This window comes from Sinohyriopsis cumingii, chromosome 7, assembly GCF_028554795.1.
Source record: "Sinohyriopsis cumingii isolate HCF-2022 chromosome 7, ASM2855479v2, whole genome shotgun sequence".
NCBI lineage: Eukaryota > Metazoa > Mollusca > Bivalvia > Unionida > Unionidae > Sinohyriopsis > Sinohyriopsis cumingii.
Genome location: NC_142967.1, coordinates 72,843,165 through 72,865,872, shown reverse-complemented (window position 1 = coordinate 72,865,872; position 22,708 = coordinate 72,843,165). Strand labels below are relative to the sequence as shown.

Here is a 22,708-nt window from a genome sequence, read left to right as displayed (position 1 = left end):
TCTGTATCCAGAGATTCATTAATGGGGACACTTATGATCTTTCAAGGGTTGTAGAGAAAAAATAATTCATACTATCTCCTGCCTTATGGTTACTTGCACTAATTGCAAGATCTGATAATCACAATATTGCTTGAACTTAGATAAAAACCGATTTTTCAGTAACTTGCAACTTTCAAAATGATACATTCTTTGTGAATATCTCTACTGTACCTGTGATATTTCATGATTAGATGAAATTTAGGGCAATCTTGCACTCTTTCTGAGTATAATATCTCACAGGAAAACAAATTATGAGATTCTCCATGAATATAATTCTAGCTCAAATAGCTGTAAAAATAGAATTCATTGAATGGGTGGTCATGGTGTACACTGCTTTGTATTGATCTGACATTTACTGATTTGGCAGGAATGTGGAAGGTAGGAAAACTATATACTTCTTGTCCCATCTGGTAATAATAATTGCACTGCTATTTGATATATTTTAATTACAAATAAATCAAATTCAACAGCCATTGTCAGCATAACAGTCATATTAACATCAACAATGAACAAGTCAGATTCTGTTAGTCAGTCTTGAATTATTCAATTTAGTTTGGGTTAATTATTTCACTTCTTCAGAACTAGATATGTCACCATGTTGATCCAGACCACAGATATACCTAATGGTGTTGGAACACTTCTTGCAGTCTTGTGTAACATTTCTGATGGCATCCACTATAAAAGGACTGTACTGGGCAGCCAAATCAGCTGCTAGGATGTGGCAACGCACTGTATAATGGAAAGGAAAAAGAAAAAAAAGAATTAGACCATAGTTCACACTGTCTTGGGGTATTTTTGGAAAACTGCTTTTCACATCTATGCCCCCCAGTCATAAAAATGTCTGAGCAAAAATTTCAAATTACTCCCCACCACTAAAATAAGCCGCCAGCCTTATGGTAGGCAATCTCCCTCATATGAAAAAAAGGCATAGCTATTGTGCAAACATTCTAAAACTTAACTTGATAAAAAGGATGTATTTCACATATAATAAATTGAGTAAAGTTACTGAAATCTAAATTGGTGAATTCTTTAAAGTTTAAATTCTGTCCACCCACATTACACGAGTCTGTGGTTAAAGTAGGGAAAGCCGTGTCAAGTTTACAAGCTAGAAAATGGTTTGCAAAACTGCTAGCTCTACAGCTGCTGTTACTGTCACTTATCATGGTTAATGATGGTTACTGACATGGGTCATGGCACAGAATATCAAACTCAGCTACAATCATGAAGTCAAAAAGGGCCAAAACCCATAGCTGTAGAGGGTTAATCAATCAATGGTTAGGTCAAGCAGCCAAAGACCCATGACCTGATTGTTTCCGATGTAAATTTTAGGACTGTCACTTATGCACAGTTAGTGACGATTAATGAAATAGGTCCTTACATGAAATATTCTACCAAGTTCTGCTGAGTCAAAAAAGAGACATAACTCATTATGGAATCAAAGGATATATAAAGCAGCAAAACACTATTGACCATGTTCGTCTGGAACTTCCAGTGCCAGAGTTTAACTCTTCTTTTATGCAGGATTAGGTGATAAGCATCAAATAAGCAAAACCCTTCTTGGACAGAACAACCTACTGCTAAAATGAAAACTAAAAAATCTTGAACCAGTCTATTTATCAAAGGTCTGGAATCAGATAAAATTGGCTTTAATTAATTAGGTTTGATATATGTGTGTACAAGCCAAATTAACAAAATGGTCAATGACCTCATATACTGTACCCACATGCATAAAATATCTCACTCTAAATACATACTCAGCTTGACTTTCAAGAAGTCATGATTCAAAATATGTAACAATGACCTGAACATGTTTTAAAACCGGTTAGTAATTCCTAGACTAAACAGGCACCAAATATCTATGTACATGTCTTTGTACAAATTTCATAATGAAGCAAATTTGTATTCAGGATATACTCAAGTTCAAACATTCTATAAATTTACAACTTCACTACCCTTCTAAGTCAAAACTGCTTATCTTATAGTTAATCCATTTCTTTTTGTTTTTACCCATCACTTACAACTGTCCTTCATAAGCTTGACCCGTAGTTCTTCTAGCTCTCTGTTCATCTTGTCAACAGAATCCATCACTGATTGATGGCTATACTCAGGGAAACATATGCCTTGCTTCCCAGTATCAGCATCCATGCTTGTAGCACCGTGGTCAGCAGCATCCATCATATCATTTATAAATTCACAAGAAAGATTACTGCAAATCAGAGGATACTGAGGATCAGACAATGTATATAAAGAACACTAAAATTTCTGATAATCAATCTGGTATATATACAGCAAAAACAATGAAAATTACTACTACTACCACTATTGTTTGGGTGCCATGGTAGTTCAGTTGTTCGGACATCTGGCTCATAATCAAATGGTTGTTGGTTTGTTACTTTTGGTCAGGTTGGCTGCCCCAGTGTGTCCCTGTAAAGGTATTTAGCTCCCATTTTCCTAGGTATCATAGCCAAAGTGATGAAAGTGCCATTAGAAAACAACGACAACAACAACCACCACCAACTACTACACCAAATAATATCACTAATGCAGATGCTACATGTTGCAGCTATTTATGCAACACATATCTCTCCATACCAAGACATTACTACTGCTACTGCTGTATAAAGTTCATACTAGCTGTGCAATGTTAGTCCCAGCTATTGCTGTATAAAGTTCATACTAGCTGTGCAATGTTAGTCCCAGCTATTGCTATGAAGAACACACTTCTATTGAAGCAAACTTACAACAAGAAGTTCCTCAACTTATCATTCAGAAATGGAACCCATCAACAATAATACCTCAACATGAATTTAAAAAAATGCATAAATTATGCAAGCTATCCCTATTCTTTTAACCTCTACCACCATCAGCAAAGCCAGCCCAGACAATTACCCTGGCTCAAAGAAGGAAAAGTTTAATAATAATAAAAATAATAATAGTTATTATTATTATTATTATTACTACAGTACCGTACTACTTTATTGTATGAGGGTGACATTTATCTGAAACTAATATTCCATAATGGCTTTATTTTGGATTACATAATTTAGATTCTGTGCATTTTGGATATGTAGATCAGAGTTAGATAAAGGGTCTGCACCTAACACATTCAGACCAGAAGTTTAGTTGTAGAAAAAGTTCTTCAGGGAATGCTCTCTCTTAAGTCCACTAGGATTGTTTTAAGCCAGGTCAAACATAGTGCTGGGAGTCAGCATGAAGAACTAGAGGTGTCAGAGTTTCTATTAAATGTAGAAAAGAAAAACCCTCTTGCTTGTGACTAATTCCCCATAGTGCAGTTGCATTAATTAGGTGCTACTATATATATATATATATATATATATATATATATATATATATATATATATATATATGTGTATGTATGTATGCATGTATGTATGCTGTATCATTGATATACCACAAGATGTATCAGTATTTCATTAAAAGGAAACAAGGCTTGCCAAGTTAAGATAGACTATGAGCAACTGTCTATTGATGGAATGAATGAAGTCTGAAAATTGTTATTGTTGTTGTTGTAGGGTTTAACGCCATTTTTCAGCACACGATAGGCTATACATGGCGGCCAGTATTAATGGTGGAGGAAGAACCCCAGAAAGAACCACCAACCCACGAGATGCTACTGGCTCTGCAAAATGTAGTTTTAACCTTATGAGAATAATAACAATCTCCTTTGCAAATTAACAAGTTGCTTCTTCTAGTGTTTGAACTTCTATTTTCGTTCATACTGATTAAATTAATATAAGCCACACTGATGATTTACACAAGAAAGATGGTTTAAATGAAGAAAGTACACCACTACAAACACAGCATGGTTAAAGTCTGCAAACACTTGTTTTCACATTCTGGCTAACATACTTAAATGAGATGGAAATATAAATTAAGCAAAATGAATAATCTGCAAGAGGTAATTGAAACATTTAAATGTATTTACTGCTCATCAAAGTCATTATATACATGCTCACAAACAAAACTTATCTGAAACATACATCAAGTGTATCCTAAACATATGTCCAGTGTTGACATACATGGAAACACAGATGTACTGCAAACAATTTTAAACATCTACACAGGTATGTACAAATTCTCAAACTTGTACAATCAAAACAGCAAAGTAAAAATCATAATAGAACAGATACCATGAAAAGTTACTTGATGCTGCAGTAGCTGACTGAATAAACAATGTTAGAATTATTGGCTGCTTCATGCATTTAAATAAGTTGTAATCAGAAAGTATACAAGTTGAAACTTACAATGGTTGGCATTCCATATATGGACACCAGATTAAATCAATGACTTTTATTAGAGGGTTCTGAATATAGTTAAGGCAAAATTAGTTTTTCTCTTCATCAAGACCTAGGCTATTATGGCAACAAAGAGATATAGGTTTTAGTATTGATTTTATATATTCTGGCACAAAAATCATTTAATGCTCTGCACTCATGCATACCCTTAAGCTATTTAATTCTATTTCAATGGGTAAGCTGTAAAATTCTTAAACAAGCTCTTTGCTAGCTGTCATAGTGAAAAGTCCCCTGTGCTTGTTTAAGGCCTGCTATTCCATCGTTCTTACATAATGTGACTGTTCCTGGAGAATTGTCCCAAATAAATGTACCATTATCAAGAATGTGAGTTTATAACAAATACGTTATTTACTTGGTACAAATCAAGTCTTCCATATGAACATGAACAGATTTTTGTATATATTAATAATATGTTACATATTATTAGACTGCTTTCAATATTTGCTTGCTTTTGTGTTCAAGGTATCAAGTTTGTTTTAGGAATTATGATAGAAAAGTGCATATTGGCTATGCTGTATTTTGGTTCTTGGGATTAAAATTTTTTATTTGGTCAACAGAAGATTTTCAAATAGATTTAAATTACTGCCTGAAATGAACTAAAGAGTTGTGCTTTTGTGGGTTACTGCAATTCTGAACACATGATAGATTATACATGGCAGTCGGTATATTTTGGTGGAGGAAAAATCCAAGAAAACCTGGAGTAACTACTGAACCACATGAAGTTACTGGTAAGCTTCCTCACATACACATAGTGGGATAGCCAAGACTCAAAATCCACATGAAGGTGAGATGGGAGCATGGCCAGCGCAAGCTATGTGTAAGCAGTGTGCTTGCTCAGGTACCGTTTTTGAGGGCCACCAAATCAGGGAAGGGGCTCAAAAATCAGAAAAGGGAGCTAAAATGAAATAAAACTTTTGATGCTTTTTCACATGAAAATCTTTTTATTTGGAGGTTAAGTCAACTAATCAAGAGTATTTCTGATAGAATAAAGCAAATTTACTTTCATTACATGTTTCTGAAGTTATAATACAGATTGGGGGCATCAAATGTGTTTCACTGTATTGTCTCGTGCTGACCCTGGATCTGAATGGTCTATAAAGGTGACTGTCTTAGGCCACTGTGCCACATGGGACTCTTGAGAATGATAACTTTCAATTGTGTTTTCTCATGATGATCATGAAAAAGTGCTTTATTATATTTATCTAAGACTGTATTTCTTAGGTCTGCAGGTTCACTTTGTTTACTTGGAAATTTGGTATTAAACACTTCTGCACAAATCTATAGCCACCAGAATGCACTTTTCTGTTGGTTACAAATACGTCTCCAGATAGATGTGAACATGGAATCTGCATTAAAATTATAGTATGCGTGTTAGCTGAAGAGTATAATTTAAGAGTGGTCCTCTAGGGTTACAATTTATAAACTTTCAAAAAAAAGAAGGCAGTCCATAAAGTGTGTATCTGTATAGAGATTTAAGGGCCAAAAAGTAGGACATGTTCGGGAAAAAGAGGACGTATGGCAACCCTAAAGTTCTCTCCAAACTCATATCACAGGGGTTCGTTACAATGAAAATTTGGAGTATCCGTCATTGAATCAAGGGATGGGGGTGTTATATTGTTACAGGTTAGAACCCCCATTCCTTGATTCAAGGACGGATGCTTCAAATTTTCTTTGTAACGAACTCTGTGATTCATAGCGTGTATACAGATTTCTAAAGAGTCTCAAGAAAGACAACATATAAATATTGTAATCACTAATCATATTTAGTGAAGCATACATTAATTCTAACATGAAGAATATAAAAAAAAATCAAGTAGCTGAATATGACCAATTTTTTATACGGACTGCACGATCCTGTAGTTCTTATTTCGCGTCGTCAGAAAATATTTGTTAACAGGTTTTTACTGATTTGATTGTTAATTTTTTTACGGGAAACTTTAAATATCTTACATAATGGTTGCTTTAAAACTAATTAACTTCAATCTTCGTATTTTTCCGGTTAAAAACTTTTGCTAGGAACAGTGATTTAGACGAATACACCTTCTGATGATAAGCGTCGGTACGACACTCGACATAGAATTAACATTTTTTTATTTTTTGGCGATAGTAAACAAATCCCCACCAGTGATTCATGTTTGGGTTCAATTAAAGAAGGAAGAAATTTAAAACTAAAAACAATATACAAAATGTTATAAACTTTGTAACAATCAACTTGAGAAATATATATTCAGGTTTTACTTTGTTTTGAGAGTAGACTTTGGCGCCATATGACATCGGCTGGGAAAAACATCAGACAAGGGTAGTGTGGAAGACTTGTTAAGTATCCATTTAAAACTTATGTCAGTATTAGTCTGTACTGTTACGTGATAATTTTTGCAGTTCTTAGACGTTGTTACTACATATTGTTTAAGATTATGACTTTAATAGTATAATGCTGAGTTGTGTGCTTTCACTGCTCTTCTCCAGGATTGACGACAGTGATATTCAACTTAGAAAGAATCTATACTAAACAGATTAGAAGGTAAATTAAATTTGCTTATGTAAAGTAGTAAGAATTGAATCCCAGAGATTGCTTTATTCAATGAAGGATAAAGCGGACACTGTGGTCAAACCAGTTTCTCTCAAAGTCTCTGAAAACTATGATAAATGCTCGAGAACAAATTGAAGAAAATGGGCAACCATTCACAAAAAAAAAAAAAAAAAAAAAAACATACGTCATGAACCTGGCTAGCATGAATGTGTTTCTGAACTAGAATTATCCCATTTTGTTTACATGGGGATAAATCATGGATCTTTCTTCATGTAAAATTCTTTCCTATGGCCAGTCATATGAAACTGATTTAAGAGGTACTATCAGCTGGTTTCTAAGGAAAACTTCTTTCAGCGATTTCTTGACCGCAACATTTGTGTACTCTTGTCAGCACTCATCCATGTGTACAAAAACATTTGTGGAAAATCCTGTAAATGTCATCCTGTTAGTGCACATGGAATTCTCATTAAGGACAGCTCCAGGGCAATTGGTTTTTCAAAAAATCATTTTACCAGTTTGAAATAAATTTGCTTGAAAGGACCATATTTTCTTTTTACAATTATGTTGTTGAATAGTTGAAACATGAGGTATACTTCAAATGAACATTATACATTCTTTCAATTAAGTAGTTTTGTGTTGGTAGTTGCTTCTTAAAATAGTTTACATCAGACACAGTTATGTATGACAGTGTGCTGAAATTTTTACTTTATTTGATAACATTGAAAGCAATGTAAATCCTCCAGGTCCTGATACAAACTAGTGCTGTTTTATCATGAATACTGCAAAAATTTCTCTGTTTCTTGATCAAAATTTAAAGCAGAATGAAGTCAGAGAGGTAGTGGTCTTATTTATTATATCACTGGTAAAAAGAGTATTTAAGGTTTTATAATTAGTTAAATTGTTGGTGATGTTGAAGTTTCACAGTTGCAGAAAACACTCACAATTTTAAACCAGTATAACTAGCCACTACCAACACCTTGAACCAAATAGATTAAAATACAGTGTAATTAGCTCAGTTCCTTTATAATGAAAATCATTTTATTGGCTGTTGTTTTAAGTCACTTACCATATATATCCACTTATAAGACAAGTCCAACTGCAAACTGCACAGACCCAGATATTCTGGCACATCATGCAGTGGTAGATCTGGGTCTGTGCAGTTTCTTAGGAGTAATCAGTAAAACAGCATAGACTCTGATCTTCAGGTGGAATACGCTAATGGCAGATCAGAATCTTTGTTGTTTGCAGTTTGCCTTAAAAGCCAGTATATATGGTATCTCCAAATTGTCAAATAACTGTAAAGGCACCACATTTTATATATAAGCAGTGATGCATTAACAAGCATGTGCAGGCAAGGGAGAGCTCATTGTTATTTTGTGCTCACATGCTTGGCTTTGTACACGAAGTTTATAGTTTTTTATATAAGTAAACAGATCATCTTTATTTGGTGGAGGGACCTGTAAATGGAGTCCCAGCAAGGGGCTGAATATTAATAATTTACCAGTATCTTTTAAAACTTTAAAACCAAAATGCCATGGCTCTTAAGTTTCCTTCAGCCAAATGAGATAACACTTTTGTTTTGAAAACATGCAGGATATCTCACTGAAAATACAGGAGGGGCTTGAAGTAGATGTACAGGGGTCCAGGGCATCATATTAATTGTATTTTGAGCTCTGATTGAAATAAAAATATATGGGCATGAAGAAAACTTTATATTACTAAATAAATTCTCTTTGTTGCAATCATACCGTTCACAAAAAAAGCAAAACAACAATTTTCGTCTTTTCATATTTGATTTCTACACTGAACGCCTTGCAAAACCTTAATTTTGACAATAAGTTTATATCCCATATATTACAGAAGCATGATTTGCTAATACAACCTGGAAAAAAGTTTTCCTTATTGTTGCTTGTCACAGTGGTATAAAAGATAATGAAAGGGCAGATGAAGTAGTCCAATCTGCCCAGCAATGACCCTTCTCCACATGAAGATTTCATATACTAACTTCAAATATTTAAAAAAGTTCTTCATTCTTCCTACTTGGCAACATATGTGGAATGAAAACTCCACAAACTTAAGGGCATAAAACCCACTTTCTTGTTGAGTGTTGTAACCACAACTAAAAAATTGCATCAGCTAGCAAATACATTACTTTTCACCTGCTCATCTGAAGAATGGACGGTTTAGAATCATTGAATATCAAGTTAATTGAAGCTGTATATGCACAAGTAAACACATTTCTGGGTTTCTTTTATAAGTGGCTTGTTATTGATGGTTGACCAAGCTGAGGTTTGATGACATCTGTTCACAGGAGCGTGTCAGCCTGATGTATTTACAACTAGATGTACCAACTTCAGAAGTTGAACAGCGTCACCAAGGATCAGAATCTTGTGTTGAAGGGTTGTAAAAAGTTATGTTGCAATCACACCTCAAGAAATCTGGAAAAAATGTCAAGAACAAAAATGTCTTTTGAAAGTGATATAAAAACTTTAAAGCATGTCATGCAGAGCAGCAGAGAGACTGAACCCACCAACTATTTCGTCAAACAGAACCTTCTATCAAAAACACTCTTGATAGAAGATTTGTCTTCACAAAATAAACCCTTCTGGTCAGAAAACACTGATAATAGGCTTTCTTCGCTGACCAGAAGGGTTATCTCATGAAAAATATCTACCTATATAACTACTTCTCGATACAAGGGTCTACTAGACGAAACATTCAATGTTGTTTCAGTCTCTCTGCTGCTCAAAATGCAAGCATTTTTAATACAAAGTATTCTAAAAATCCTAGGATTCCTAGTTAAAAATTGTATCTAACCCAACTCGATACCGTGTCTGAGGATCATGTAAATTTATCGTTACAAATCCATGTGGTTTTGCCTGAGCACGACTAAAGAAATTTCTGAATTTATTTATGTCCATGTCACCGCTGCACCAAGTCTGATGAATATTTCGTAACGTGTGTGCGTCAACGCCGTTAAATACCGTGAGAACGTTACAGTTATCTCTGATCACTTTCGGAATTCGTGTATATCGTTGAGTTACATAAATCACATCAGTGTTTTTGTGTCGTCCACGTGAAAATATCCTGGCAGGGTTTGATTGTTTGTCCAACATGATATCATCGTACACAACTAAATTATTAATACTTCCATCAATATCATCGATACTCGGTGCTTCATCAATACAAGTTATAAAATCAACAACATCTTCTTCACTTATCAATTTTGCACTTTCGTTGTAATCCTTCAGTACGCTATAACACCGTTGATCATCCACCGATGGTGCTATCAAATATAATTTATCCCACTTCATCCACTTAAATTAAGTAACCCGACCCAGATGGACCTCTAATAATAATCATTCGAATTGAATTTGGTAGCACTGAGTTATATTTGATTGGCTCTCGTTGTTTTGTAGCAGAAAAGTCAGTAATCTCCATTAGATATATCATAAAAATAATATGGATTTATACTGTGTGAAATGCCGAGCACGTACCCCAACTGCGGATATGACAACAATTACAACAAAAAATAATCGACAAGCGCTTACAGGCAAGTGTGAACGATGTGGCACAAAAAAGTTTAAATTTATTTTAAAAAAAAAAAAAGGTGATATTGCAGCCAAGTTACCAGGAACACCGTGGGCTAAATACCCAGGAGAAAAACATCTTCCAGGATATAATTACTGTGGTCCTGGAACCCGACTTGATATCAGACTTGATGCTCAGGATCAGCCCAATCCAGGTGAGTATCCGATAAACGCTATTGATAAGGCGTGTCATGCTCATGATGTAGCTTACCGAAGTAAGGATTTGCAACAGCGCCATCTCGAGGACATGAAATTAATTCATGTGTTAAATGCCATTACTGATAAATCTTTCAAAGAAAAGTTAGCATCCTGGTTAATAAAATCCACGGAGTCGATTTATTATTCCCCAAGCGGATATTGAAGAGGTAGGGCAGCAGTTAGTAAACTCGCTGAAGCAGCAAAAGTTACAAAAGTTACTGCTAAAAATTGGTTATCCCGACAGGCAATATGGCAAATTTATCTACCGCGCCCTAAACAAATTCACTTTGCGCATTTTAATGTTAGTGTGCCAAATGAGGTTCATCAGGCTGATATATTATTTCTGCCACATGGTACCGTTCGTCGCCGAACATACAAGTACGCGTTAACTGTAGTTGATGTTGCAAGAAGATACAAAGATGCTGAACCGTTAACGACTAAAACAGCATCTGAGGTTGCTTCTGCGTTTAAACGAATTTATCAACGTGGTTTACGTTGGCCAAATTTATTACAAGTTGATCCTGGCAAAGAATTTCAGGGTGCAGTATCATCACTGATGAAACAACATAACGTCACCATCATCGCGATCAGGCAATTGTTGAGCGAATTTATTGAACACTTGCTGAGCGGTTATTTGGATATCAATACGCGAAGAAATTTATTCAGGATACAAGATCGCGCAAATGGGTTGCAAGATTACCAAGCATGATAGCTGCGCTAAATAATGAGATTACACGAACAACCAACATGAAACCTGCCATCGCGATCACAAAAAACATATACCCGTACGACGTGATTCTTCAGCACAGCCGATACTGGGTGATGTTACAGTTAGATATTTATATGAACCGGGTGAACTTGAAGGTGGTAAACGAAGAGCGACTGATCCTATCTGGAGTGTTACCACACACAAGATATCCACCGTGACAAGATCCACTGGTAGACCAGCAATCTATAGGTTGGATTCAACTGCTCCTCAACGTGGATTCACACGTGAGCAATTACAGGTGATTCCTGAGGACACACAATTACCACCGCGATCACTTAACTAGCACTAGTGCCTCTACGTCAATTGCACTCAAGACAGGTCAACATGATATTATCACGTGTATGACCGCGACTGTTATCTTTTCTGTCTACGGTAAATTGTCTTGAATTTTTATTCGAATACTGCCATAGCATTATAAAATTACAGCTCGCGCAGTGATTATTCTGCTGTTGTTTTAACTCAGTAATAAATTCAACATCAAGATCAAAGTCGCGATTATTTTTTTTGTCACTCTGTAACCAGTGAGTTTTTTTCTTATTATGTCGCTGTTGTTTTCATTATTAATTTTATCAGCTATTGAATCTTCCAAGACAATTCTTCGCAGTTGAGATATTCTTCTGACTCTGGACACTGCTAGGTAGACTAAGTTTGACCATTCGATTCGATCATCAACGATCCAGACAGTTGTATCACTGATAGTTAGTCCTTGAGATGAATGAATTGTCATTGCGTATCCTAGCGTCCACGGGGATTTATTCATTTTTAGTGCATCTTTGACAGCATTAATATCAACTAACACAATATCATTCAATACTAAATTCTGTTTCTCTGTTTTCCCAGGAATATCAACATCTGTATTTTGTAACCGCGTATCAGCTGGTCTGTAACATAACGGCACTGGCAGCATTGTAAACTTTTCTTGTTGTAATTGAAATAACTGCTGTTGAAGTGTGTCTCTGACTATCTTTCTACTTGCCACTATCAAATCGTCTGGTTTCCACGAGCTCCAAAAGTCGCTCATTGAAGTTTCAGGAATCATCTCGCGCATAATTTCACATTGAATTTTATTCGGTTGTAATCTGATTAATGTTTTAAATTCTGTCAACATTGTATCACGTGCTCTATGATCATCAGACACTTCTTCGTAATAATCAACAAAATCTTTTAACCAATCATGAGGAGATGCGCCGACAAACGGAGGTGGTTGACCGTGATCGCCGCACATAATCACTGCAGTAGTTTTCGTTAGCAGCCAATCAAGAAATGTTTTTAATGTTTCCAAGGGCACTGTACATATCTCATCCCAAATTATTTTCTTGGGAATATATTTTGTTCCCATTCGATCTGACGTCCACACACCGCCGCTGTATTTGAAAAAGCTGTGATAAGTACAAGAATTGACTCCTCGCTGTTTCATCTCCCTGGCGAGCCTGTGTGTAGGTGTTAGCACAATCACATCCGATTTTCCAAATAATTCAATCGCTCGAGTTGTCTTTCCAGACCCACCCGGCCCGTTTAAATAAAAGGTTTTGTGTCTAGTGATTGGATCATACACAGATGGTGCATTCGACATTTCTGACATTTCTGATAATTTACAATAATCATCCTTAATTGTAACATCAGCGGATTCACAATATTCGTGTAACATCTCCGCTTTTATTCTCCATGAACTCCATTCATCCGAAAATCCTGCGGATTTCATTGTAAAAGCCAGTAATTCTGAATATTTTTTATTGATATAAAATGAATCCGTTGCAATTCTAACTGTGGTGTCAGGAAATCGATTTATCATTGATAGCAAATTTATAGAAACATAACCCAGCATTGAAGATCTTAGATGTGTGTATTGAGACGATTCTCCGTCGATATAACTTACAATTGTGCCCAACTTTTTCCCGTCGGACAAGAACACATCCTCCCGATTACAAAATATATTTCTCGCAACAGCGTCAGCAATTATAAAATCCAATTCAGCATCATCGATAATCAGTCGCGAGTGATGTGGTTTTTGATCATATGCAGCACCTTGAGTAAATTTACCGATTATTCTTTGTCCAAGATCTTTTGCTGTTTTTTCACTATTGCTATGTTTGATCTTGAGAACTTTAGGAGCTTCTTTTATAATGACATCCATCGGTGTATTTGGACTCTCTCGTGCATACTCGCTAATAACTTCATCTACATTGACACGCTCCGGTGTTGGCAACCAAACTGAGGTCTGCGGTTGATATGATATGATTGCTTCACTGACAGTCAACGATACCAGTATTCGGCTGTCAAGCATATATCGCAATAACACTATTGGTACCCAGCGCTTTTCACTGAAGTGTCTGCCAAACCAAACATAACAGCACGGATGAAGTCCCACGGCGAATTCAAACGAAGTCACACGAGCAAATCCCGTCAAATCAAAGTCGGGTAAAGGACCGTTTATAGCAACTCGTGTCATCGAGTTCCTGGGTAGCAAGCAATCATATCCACGGAAATCATATCCCGGTAATCATACCGGGTATTCCACAACCCGCCATGCCCATACTCGACACACCTTAATTGTATATCTGAAAGAAACTGACTTCGGGTTGGTCTCCACGAATTTCTTTCTCTTGCGGCTTGAGCGGCAACACTTGGAACTGTAAAACAATTAACCAATAACTGCTCAATGTTTTCTTTCACATATTTCTCTGCGAGTTTTTTCATTTGCTGTTGCAACGACTCCGTCCGGTATAATTCACCGTTGGGTTTTACAAATTGATCATATTCGCCATCTAAGGAACTCTTAAATAACCACACTGACACAGGGTCGGTTTTACTCAGTGTGTAAATAACATCAAATATGTTTTCCGAGTAAAATTTTACAACACAATCTCGTGGAAATATTGTAACCGCATCATTCCAGGCATGAGAGTTATGATCAATAATTTCAGTCGGTGATCCTGACTTTTTATAATGCTTCGAATTATATAATATTTCCCCGGTTAGTGTTTTTACTGTTATTGAAAATTTTAATTTACTTGATAGCACAGCAACATCATTTATTGATGCCCCAGTATCCTTGACTTGCTCAGCCCATGCTGTTATTTTTTCACGTCGCAGATCGGTTAAACCGTTTCCTCGTTTTGCGTTTTTAAAATGTTCCATTACTCGCTCGGCTACACAATTTAACGAAGTCGTCAATGACGAAGACGTTCTCATCGGGGCGAGTTTATCAATTTTTGTTTTTTTTACCAGATAGATTCCATAAACGACTGCGGTCACAGGATACGCTCGAGTGTAATATGGTTTATCAATCCCGGTCAGCATTCCTGGTTTGGAATCTTTACTTAACAGAATGGTCTTTCCGTTAGCAAGAACAGGGTCGAGTTTGTCACGGATAATCCACATATCGGAATCTGTTTGCACAATAAATTTTATTGTGAAAAGATATTTCTTACTGCGTTGATGTTCATCACTTTGATATTCATCAAAGAGATAATCAGTAATTGTTTTTGCTCGGGCATCAGTCATTGTAGCATCGATGACTTCATCAACATCGATGCTGTCATTGATGATTTCGTCAATATCGCGGATAATTTTAAATGATGACCATACATGAGAAGCACCGTCATCGCGGAATTCTTTTTTGGCATCCCTGATAATATTAAATAGATCAGTTAGATTCCGTCGTCGTGAGTCTCTGTTTAGTCTGTCAAGATCGAATCTCCCGGCACCAAATAACTCCTTCATATTATATTTAAGACAAATATTTAAATAAGAAATATTATATATACAAATGAATAACTGCAAGTGGTTAAAAGTTGGATCTGTAACAGCCTGTAATAAGCCCTGCAGGAAGGAATTCTGCGGTGAACACATACAAAGCATCAAACGAGGAAGTACAGGACCTATACCGTGTCTTCGATGTGCATTGGGGTCAGGGGTAAAACACAGTTATGTGCGGGATGCGGAGGAAAGCAATACCGTGAACTCGAGCGATACTACAATAAAAAAAAAATAATGGAGATGCGCTGAAATCTGAGAGTGATTATATAACTAAGTTCTGAGACAAATTATAAATTAGACAAATACATTATAATATAAATGAATCAAGAATTTGTCCCACATCCAACCATTAAGAATTATGAAGCATCTTGCGAGGGAATAGTGAGACACTGTAGGCTGAAAAAACCAGTTGGTGTCGTTAATAATGCTGGTTATTTAATGTTTACTGCTGGGAAAAAGAGGTATCTTAATCATAGGTTCGCGTTCGAGTGTTTCTTTGGGATAATCAAAGACGGCCTTGTAATTGATCACATTGATGGACAAAGACTTAATAATTTATCCAATCTGAGAGCTGTGACGCAACGCCAAAATTGTAGGGCTGGGAATGCTGGGGGGGGGGAGAGAGTCTAGGGCAGTTGTATCTATAAACTTAGATACAAATGAAGAAATAATATTTCAATCGATATATGCAGCTGGCAAGCATTTCGGTATTTGTACACCCTCAGTACAAAAAGTCGCAGAAAATATAACCAAATCTACTCTGTCTAAAACATATAAGCAGAAGATTACTTTTCATTATCGCTAAAATCCTAGGATTTTCAAACGGAGATAACTCCGTAGAAATGCCGGCATTTCTAGGCATATCTCATGCAATTAGTTCCCTCCCTTTGTGCAATAGGTAAATTTCTTCAGTGGTAAATCGTTACAGGTACGAGCAGACTGATTTTTGCACAAGGAAGTAAATAACTTCCCTTTATTTCCCCTTGACAAAGTCAAGGTGACAAAGTCAAGAATGATTTTATCGCTGACTTTGTCAGGGACAAACACGTATTTATCTTTTTTTTTTACAGACAATATCACAATTTTATTACATTTGTTCGGGTTTATGGTTCATCCGTATTTTTCACACAATCATATTTAAGAAAAAACGTTTTAAACAAATCACGCTGAGCTATTTCTGAACTTCCAGGTATCAGTCGGTTTATATACAATATTGTCTGAATAATATACGGGGTTTCGAAACCCAACGAAGTTGCACAACTTTCTCCGTTATCGCCCCGTCAGGGGTGGTCTTTTACCACCCAACGGGATTGATTTTGGGGGAGGGGGTGCAACTTTGTTGGACGTAGAATATAACCCCGCATCTGTCTGTGTTCTCTATATGTTTGTACCGTCCTAGGATAAGTTAGAATTAAGTTATATGTTTGTACCGTCCTAGGATAAGTTAGAATTAAGTTGTATGTTTGTACCGTCCTAGGATAAGTTATATAATTGTAAATACAACTGCTGTAAATATGCTTCTACTGTAAATATTGTAAATACAACTGCTGTAAATATGCTTCTACTGTAAATATTGTAAATACTGTGTGTTTGTGCCGTCTTAAGTTAGAATTAAGTTATATGTTTGTACCATCCCTAGGATAAGTTAGAATTAAGTCCCTAGGTTAAGTTATATGTTATGTGTTGTCCCTATATGATCCTGCTAGCATATCAAATGGTAAGCTAGGGGTTCACAAATGGGGAATGTCTCGTCGTTCGCAAACACACCCTCTGGGCTTTCTAGACTGTTATTTGACAGGTTAGGAGCTCATTGGGGATCGTGTTCCGCTCCTGAGTTTGGTAGCCTATCATATGATAAGCTAGAAGCTCAAGGAGATGTGATGTTTTTTTATTTTAAATATATAAAAATATATATAAATATGAATCACGAAAATATCAATAATGTGATTGATGCTATTAAAAAATTAGAAAAACCATGATTTAATATATCACTAAATCCTGAAACAGTTCTGTCTGATTTTGAATCGTTATATGAATCTAAATGCGCAGGGCATTATATTCTTCCTGCTCAATATCGATTCATAAAGATGATTCAAAATAATTTGTATAAATCGCTGGCTTGCGTAGAAGAAGCACAAATAAATGAATTTGTTCCATTGTCTCGTGCAATTGAAAAGATCAGGCTGGCACTGGCAGCCGAGTATGAAACTAAAAAGATAATAAATAATCGCATTAGAAAACTGAAACATTGTATGTCCCTTGAAAATGCTTGCATTAAAAATCCTTTAGGATTTTTAGAAGTCAGTGACGAGGAAGTAAATACCTCACCTTGATTTCGTCATTGACGCTGTCATCCTTGACGAAGTCAAATACTTGGAAGTGAAATCGAAAGTAAAAAAAAATTACTTTTTTTTACCGTCCGATTTACTAGTATATAAAGTATTTTTACTGCAATATCTTATCAAGATGATCCCGTGAAATACACGAGTGAGCATAATTCATGATTTGGTCTGGAAAACACATGATCATTGTGATATGATTCTCTTGTAGTTGTTTCAACTGTGATTCTGTCAGTAAAAAATCATCATTACGTATTTATCAATAACTATTTTAACTTCACCTATCAACGACGTTCCGCTGAATACTTTCTTGATATATTCTTCAAGTACTTGTTTGTCGTGGATGGAACATTTCACGTGCTGATACATGCTATACTTTTTTTTATCATTTAATATAATTTATTTTAATCGTGATGGCACTGTTATTGTTGCCGACATCACTGTCGTCACTGTCAGAGAGATCACTGTCACTAACAATAAAATCACTGTCAGAGAGATCACTGTCACTAACAATAAAATCACTGTCAGAGAGATCACTGTCACTAACAATAAAATCACTGTCAGAGAGATCACTGTCACTAACAATAAAATCGCTGTCAGAGAGATCACTGTCGGTGCAAATGTCAGAGACTTTTTCATCTTCATCATATTTTTTCGGAAATGCTTTGCATTTCTGGGAAGTCTTTGGAAAATGCTTTGCATTTTCATTGAAAATCAAAGATTTTTTGGACATTATTATAATATGATATTATTAATTGAAAATCGTTTCACGATTTGAAAGTCCTTAGGACTTGAAAATCGTTTCACGATTTCACCAGCAAATTAATACTGATAGTTTCATTTCTCGGGAACAAAAGTCTACCCTGTTGGTCAGTGACTTTAAAATTCATCCTTGTCAGCGTTGGACTTAAACACTGCAGAAATACTGGATTAATTGGCTCTTGTACAATCAAAAACCCAGGTGGTTCTTTAGGAGTAAATGAATATAATATAAACCCTTGCTGGGCTTGATTTGACATTGTTGTGTCTATGTTGTAACTGCCATCAATTGCGTCACACACAAGATTGACTGCGACCACTTCAGTGATATTTACGATTCCCGGAGAAATATGTCTGCCATCACTGGCTGTGGAATTATCATGTCTGAGGATAGTTGGCGGTGGTAGTATTTTTTTGTACTGGTCAAGTATGTCATCGAGGTATTCATCGACGATATCAGTAACAAATTTTTTCAAGATGACCGGGGAAACGTATCCTGGAAATTTATAATCCGGCAACGTGGCTTCCGTCAGTGAATATGCAGCTAGAAATTTTTTCTTAATACAATCAGTGACGGTATCAGTGTGATCAATTATTACTTTAATTACTCGCTGGTTAATATATTCCATGTCTGCAGCAAGCTGATTTAACATTTCGATTCGTGAAATGATTTCGCTGCGTGAACTTGTTATATCGAAAAGATGTTCTTGGAAGAGTCACCGTAGTTGTTTTAGTTGTGTTTTATGTAATTGATTAATTTCTTTAAAATATTTATTGACATCTTTTAGGTGAAGAATGAAAACATCTTCTTGGGGTTTCTCATAACCAACACCAGCACCCCAAGAAGCAGGGTCTGGGACTTTTCCTTTATAACCAAAAAACCAATAAAATTCATCCGCACTGAGGGAGCTCAAACCACTATTCAACTTTGAATTTTTCATAATATCCAGACGGTCTTTGTATGCCGGGGTAATTTCGTGATATGACTGCGCGTCAGTGATATAATCAGACTTTTTTGGTTCTGGTGGTATCGGTGGTGTCGGTGGTGGATTTTCAAGCCATCCTAATACTGTTCTGATTGAACTGTTATAAATGTCTACGGCGTAACCCGGTGAAGCGACTTCGATGATCATTGACACCGTTGGCTGGTGAGTACTTATTGATATTTTTGCTTCTTTTCCGGTGATACGCTTCATTTGATGCTGTATTTCTTTGTTGGTTTCTTCTATCTGATAAGACCCTGTTGGTAAATGAATGACATTCCAATCTGGAGTACCGTCGGGTTTATTCTTATACGAAAATACAAATGAATTATCTGGCAACTGTTCGTGAAATGATGTCGACCTGATGTTGGGCCAACTGTGATATACTCGTAATTGTGCCAGTGCGATTTCTTTTACTAGAATTGCAGTTGGAAAATTAATATTAAACTCTGGTTGCGTCGAAGATATTGTTATCATTGATGTTTTTACTGGAGCTGAATTTGCGGCTATCTCTTGAAGTATCTCCGTCATTATTTATCTTCATCGTTTTCAAATCAAAGTTCTTTGTGTTTTCGTAATCGTTGTATGCGCTGGACATCAACGTGAATTCGGAATCGGATGTAACTGTATCGTCAAGGCTGGATGATATCAACGAGGACAATTTCGAGTAGGTGCTTGTGGCCGCGCTGTTTAACTTTTCATATTCGTGTAATTTTGTTAGCGCACACAAGGATATTTTTTTCGCAATAATATTAGCAACTCCTGCAATTGTCATTGATGTTGAAACTGTAATTGCAATCACAACTGCAGTTGTAATTGCAGTTGTCACTGGTGTCAGCGCTGATAATAGCACCCCAGTAGATGCAACTACTGCGGATACCGAATACACTATTGTGTCTAATACAATTACACGCCGTTTGTATTTTTTTTATCTTTGTTGTGCATTTGTCAATAGTGTTTTTTAACTCTGACTGCCATTCGCGTACTTGATCATATCTATATTGCTGCGCACTTAATGACTCTGTCATTAGAGTTGTCGTTGATGCCATTTTATTTTTTTACGTGGTAACCAATTGAGGCGTTTCAGCTACAAATTCCAAACACCACCAGTAAGATGTTGCGGTTAATTTCTTGTCTGCGGCTTCCAGTATAAATGTTTCTTCGGTTTCCTTGTTTAATATGATAGTCACAACCCCGGAATATTTATCGGTGGAATGTCTCCAGGGGTATGTTGTGAAGATTTCAAATTTAGCGGCACTAAACACAGACAGTCTATACACGCCAGTGGCTGTTGCTGTATATTTGATAGTATTATTTTGTCGGGACCATGTTGCGAATCCTGATGATACCGTGTATACGATGTTGGTGATATGCCCAGAAGTAACTCCAGTGGGGACTTTAATCAGACTGGTTTTGTTAACGATCTCAGGAATTCCCGATACGATATCTTGCTGTGTTTGTTTGATCGTGTCAATGCTATTTTGTATCAACGCGATTTGATCTGAAATACTTCTATCTGTTCTAACTACACCTAACCGGGTATTAATCTTGTTGATATCGTTGGCGTTATTAGTAAGATTTGGTATGATTTCAGAAAGTGTCATGTCAGCGATGAGCGGAGTGCCGAAGAATTTATCTATGACCTCATCAGTTTTTTGATAATTTCTGCGAAATCTTGTAAACGCGCCCACGTGAACATCACACTCAGCCCGCAACGTGGTTAGTTTACCGTCAATGGTGTCAACATATTGACATATTGTTTGTTTGCGGCATCTTCCGGGGATGTTGGAATCGCTAACGCGGATATTTTGTTGTTGCCGAGATTGAGTTCACCTGTCATTGTATCACCGGTCTTCGCTACATGTTCCCCTGCGGCTTTTCGTGCATCATCTCGCAGCATCGCAATTGATATCGACGAATCTCTGATTGTGGCGCTGTCCGTGAATACAGCGATGTTGTCCGTGGTAGCTCCAATAACCCTGCAAATTATGTCATTCCACTTAATGTTACTGGTTTTTAGCTTGCCATGTCGATCTTGAAAAATTACAACCTCATCTGGATCTATTCCGGTCAGATTTAAAAGATTATCAATTTCATCTTTGGTCGCATACTTCGATAAATCGATATCTTTTTTTTCTTCCTTTGTTCTGCTTGATCTTCCGTAAATATCAACCATTATTAGTTATGGGATTGTTTAAATTTGGAAATCACATCTGATTTCAACGTGTATTCATGCACGACTTTGTGAGGAGAAATCTTTGATTTCGAGATTGCATCAAGAACATTTAATACTTCACGGCCACATATCGGAGGATCGGTCAGTGTTTGTGTTGGTAACGTTGAATACCAAACCTTACCTGACTTTGTCCCTGTCTTTGACAGGGTTATGTTTTTTGTATATCGAAGAAATTCAACTGGCGGTGCTAACCCATACAAATCAAAATAGATAATTCCACGTGGATCAATCGCGTAAGCAACCCAGTGAGTTCCTGGACCATCACTGTTATCAAGATTAATAATTCCGTTTTCTGGATTATTTGGTCGTGCTGGTAATTGATCTCGCATAAAGACTCCTATGAAGTTCTTTATATTTAATTGTTTAACAGCATCAAGCAAATCAAAATTAGAAGCTGGAAGCTTCAGCATCAGTGTAAAAATGCTAGCATTTTTCAAAACCGTTTTGGGTACCATGATGGCGGAGTTCCTGGAAGTCTTGCACTGATCCGCGAGCGGATCTCCCCTTTTTTTTTGTATCCTTTTCCAGTGGCTTTCTTCAGTGCCATTCCAGCAGCTGTTCCAACAGCCCCTAACGTGGCTGCTTTTGCTACTGCGGGAGCAGCAGCAGCTATCAGTGCTGGTATCGCGGCGAGAAGAGGAAATATACCACCGGTTTTAACCATATCTTTGACAGCTGCAGGAGAGAAATCAAGTTGAGTTCCAGTCGTTGCTTGCTTTGCTTTATTGAAATGTTTTAGTTGGGTTTTAGTTGATGACAGTTTGTTTGGACCGCCCATTAGCTGATCGTATTTTAGTGTTATATTTGTCCCACATGTGCTCGCGTTCTTCGATTGTAATTTCTTCACCTGACCAGGAGTCAGAGTGACATTAACATGACTGTATGACATTTTATTTAATACGAGATTGATCTAATTGTTACACATTGCTTTTAGCAATGTTACATATTTTCCACTGGGGCATCAAGGACTCTCATTCGTCCACCAGCACCTTCAAGTAGCATTGTTTTGTCAGAGAGTATGACCACGATTGCTCTGTAAGGGTTACCTGAGTTTACGTTAGCTCTGAGGTGTAAATCAACAACAGATTGTTTAGCTAAATCAAGATGCTCCAGCGAAAAGTAATAAATCGGATACATACTCGTAAAATCCAACTGTGATATTTGCAAACCAATATCAATATTTTGATCAC

General features: G+C 36.5%; 2 protein-coding genes across 3 annotated transcripts in view; one reads left to right on the top strand and one right to left on the bottom strand.

The window, feature by feature from the left end:
* Positions 1–509: 509 nt before the first annotated feature.
* Positions 510–6,399, bottom strand: LOC149795513 (uncharacterized). The gene is made up of 3 exons (XM_089964107.1): positions 6,306–6,399; positions 2,058–2,245; positions 510–768 (listed from the first exon to the last, which is right to left on the bottom strand). The coding sequence occupies exons 2-3, from the start codon at positions 2,215–2,217 to the stop codon at positions 602–604; spliced, it is 327 nt and encodes a 108-aa protein (XP_089820233.1). The 5' UTR covers positions 2,218–2,245; positions 6,306–6,399; the 3' UTR covers positions 510–601.
* Positions 6,400–6,581: 182 nt separating this feature from the next.
* The window catches only part of LOC149795512 (uncharacterized), a 50,395-nt gene continuing 34,268 nt past the window's right edge, over positions 6,582–22,708 (top strand). The window contains exon 1 of one of the 2 annotated variants that reach the window (XM_089965309.1): positions 6,582–6,654. The gene's annotated coding sequence lies outside the window, so the exon portion shown is untranslated. Of the gene's footprint in view, positions 6,671–22,708 lie in introns of both variants that reach the window. The other variant, XM_089965308.1, reaches the window with a different exon arrangement.

Excerpts from the sequence above, each read along its gene's own strand:
- LOC149795513 (XM_089964107.1), bottom strand. The coding sequence starts at position 2,217 with ATGATGGATGCTGCTGACCACGGTGCTACAAGCATGGATGCTGATACT. Across the intron at positions 769-2,057 it reads CAAGCTTATGAAGGACAGTT|TGCGTTGCCACATCCTAGCA; the intron begins GTAAGTGATGGG and ends TCCATTATACAG.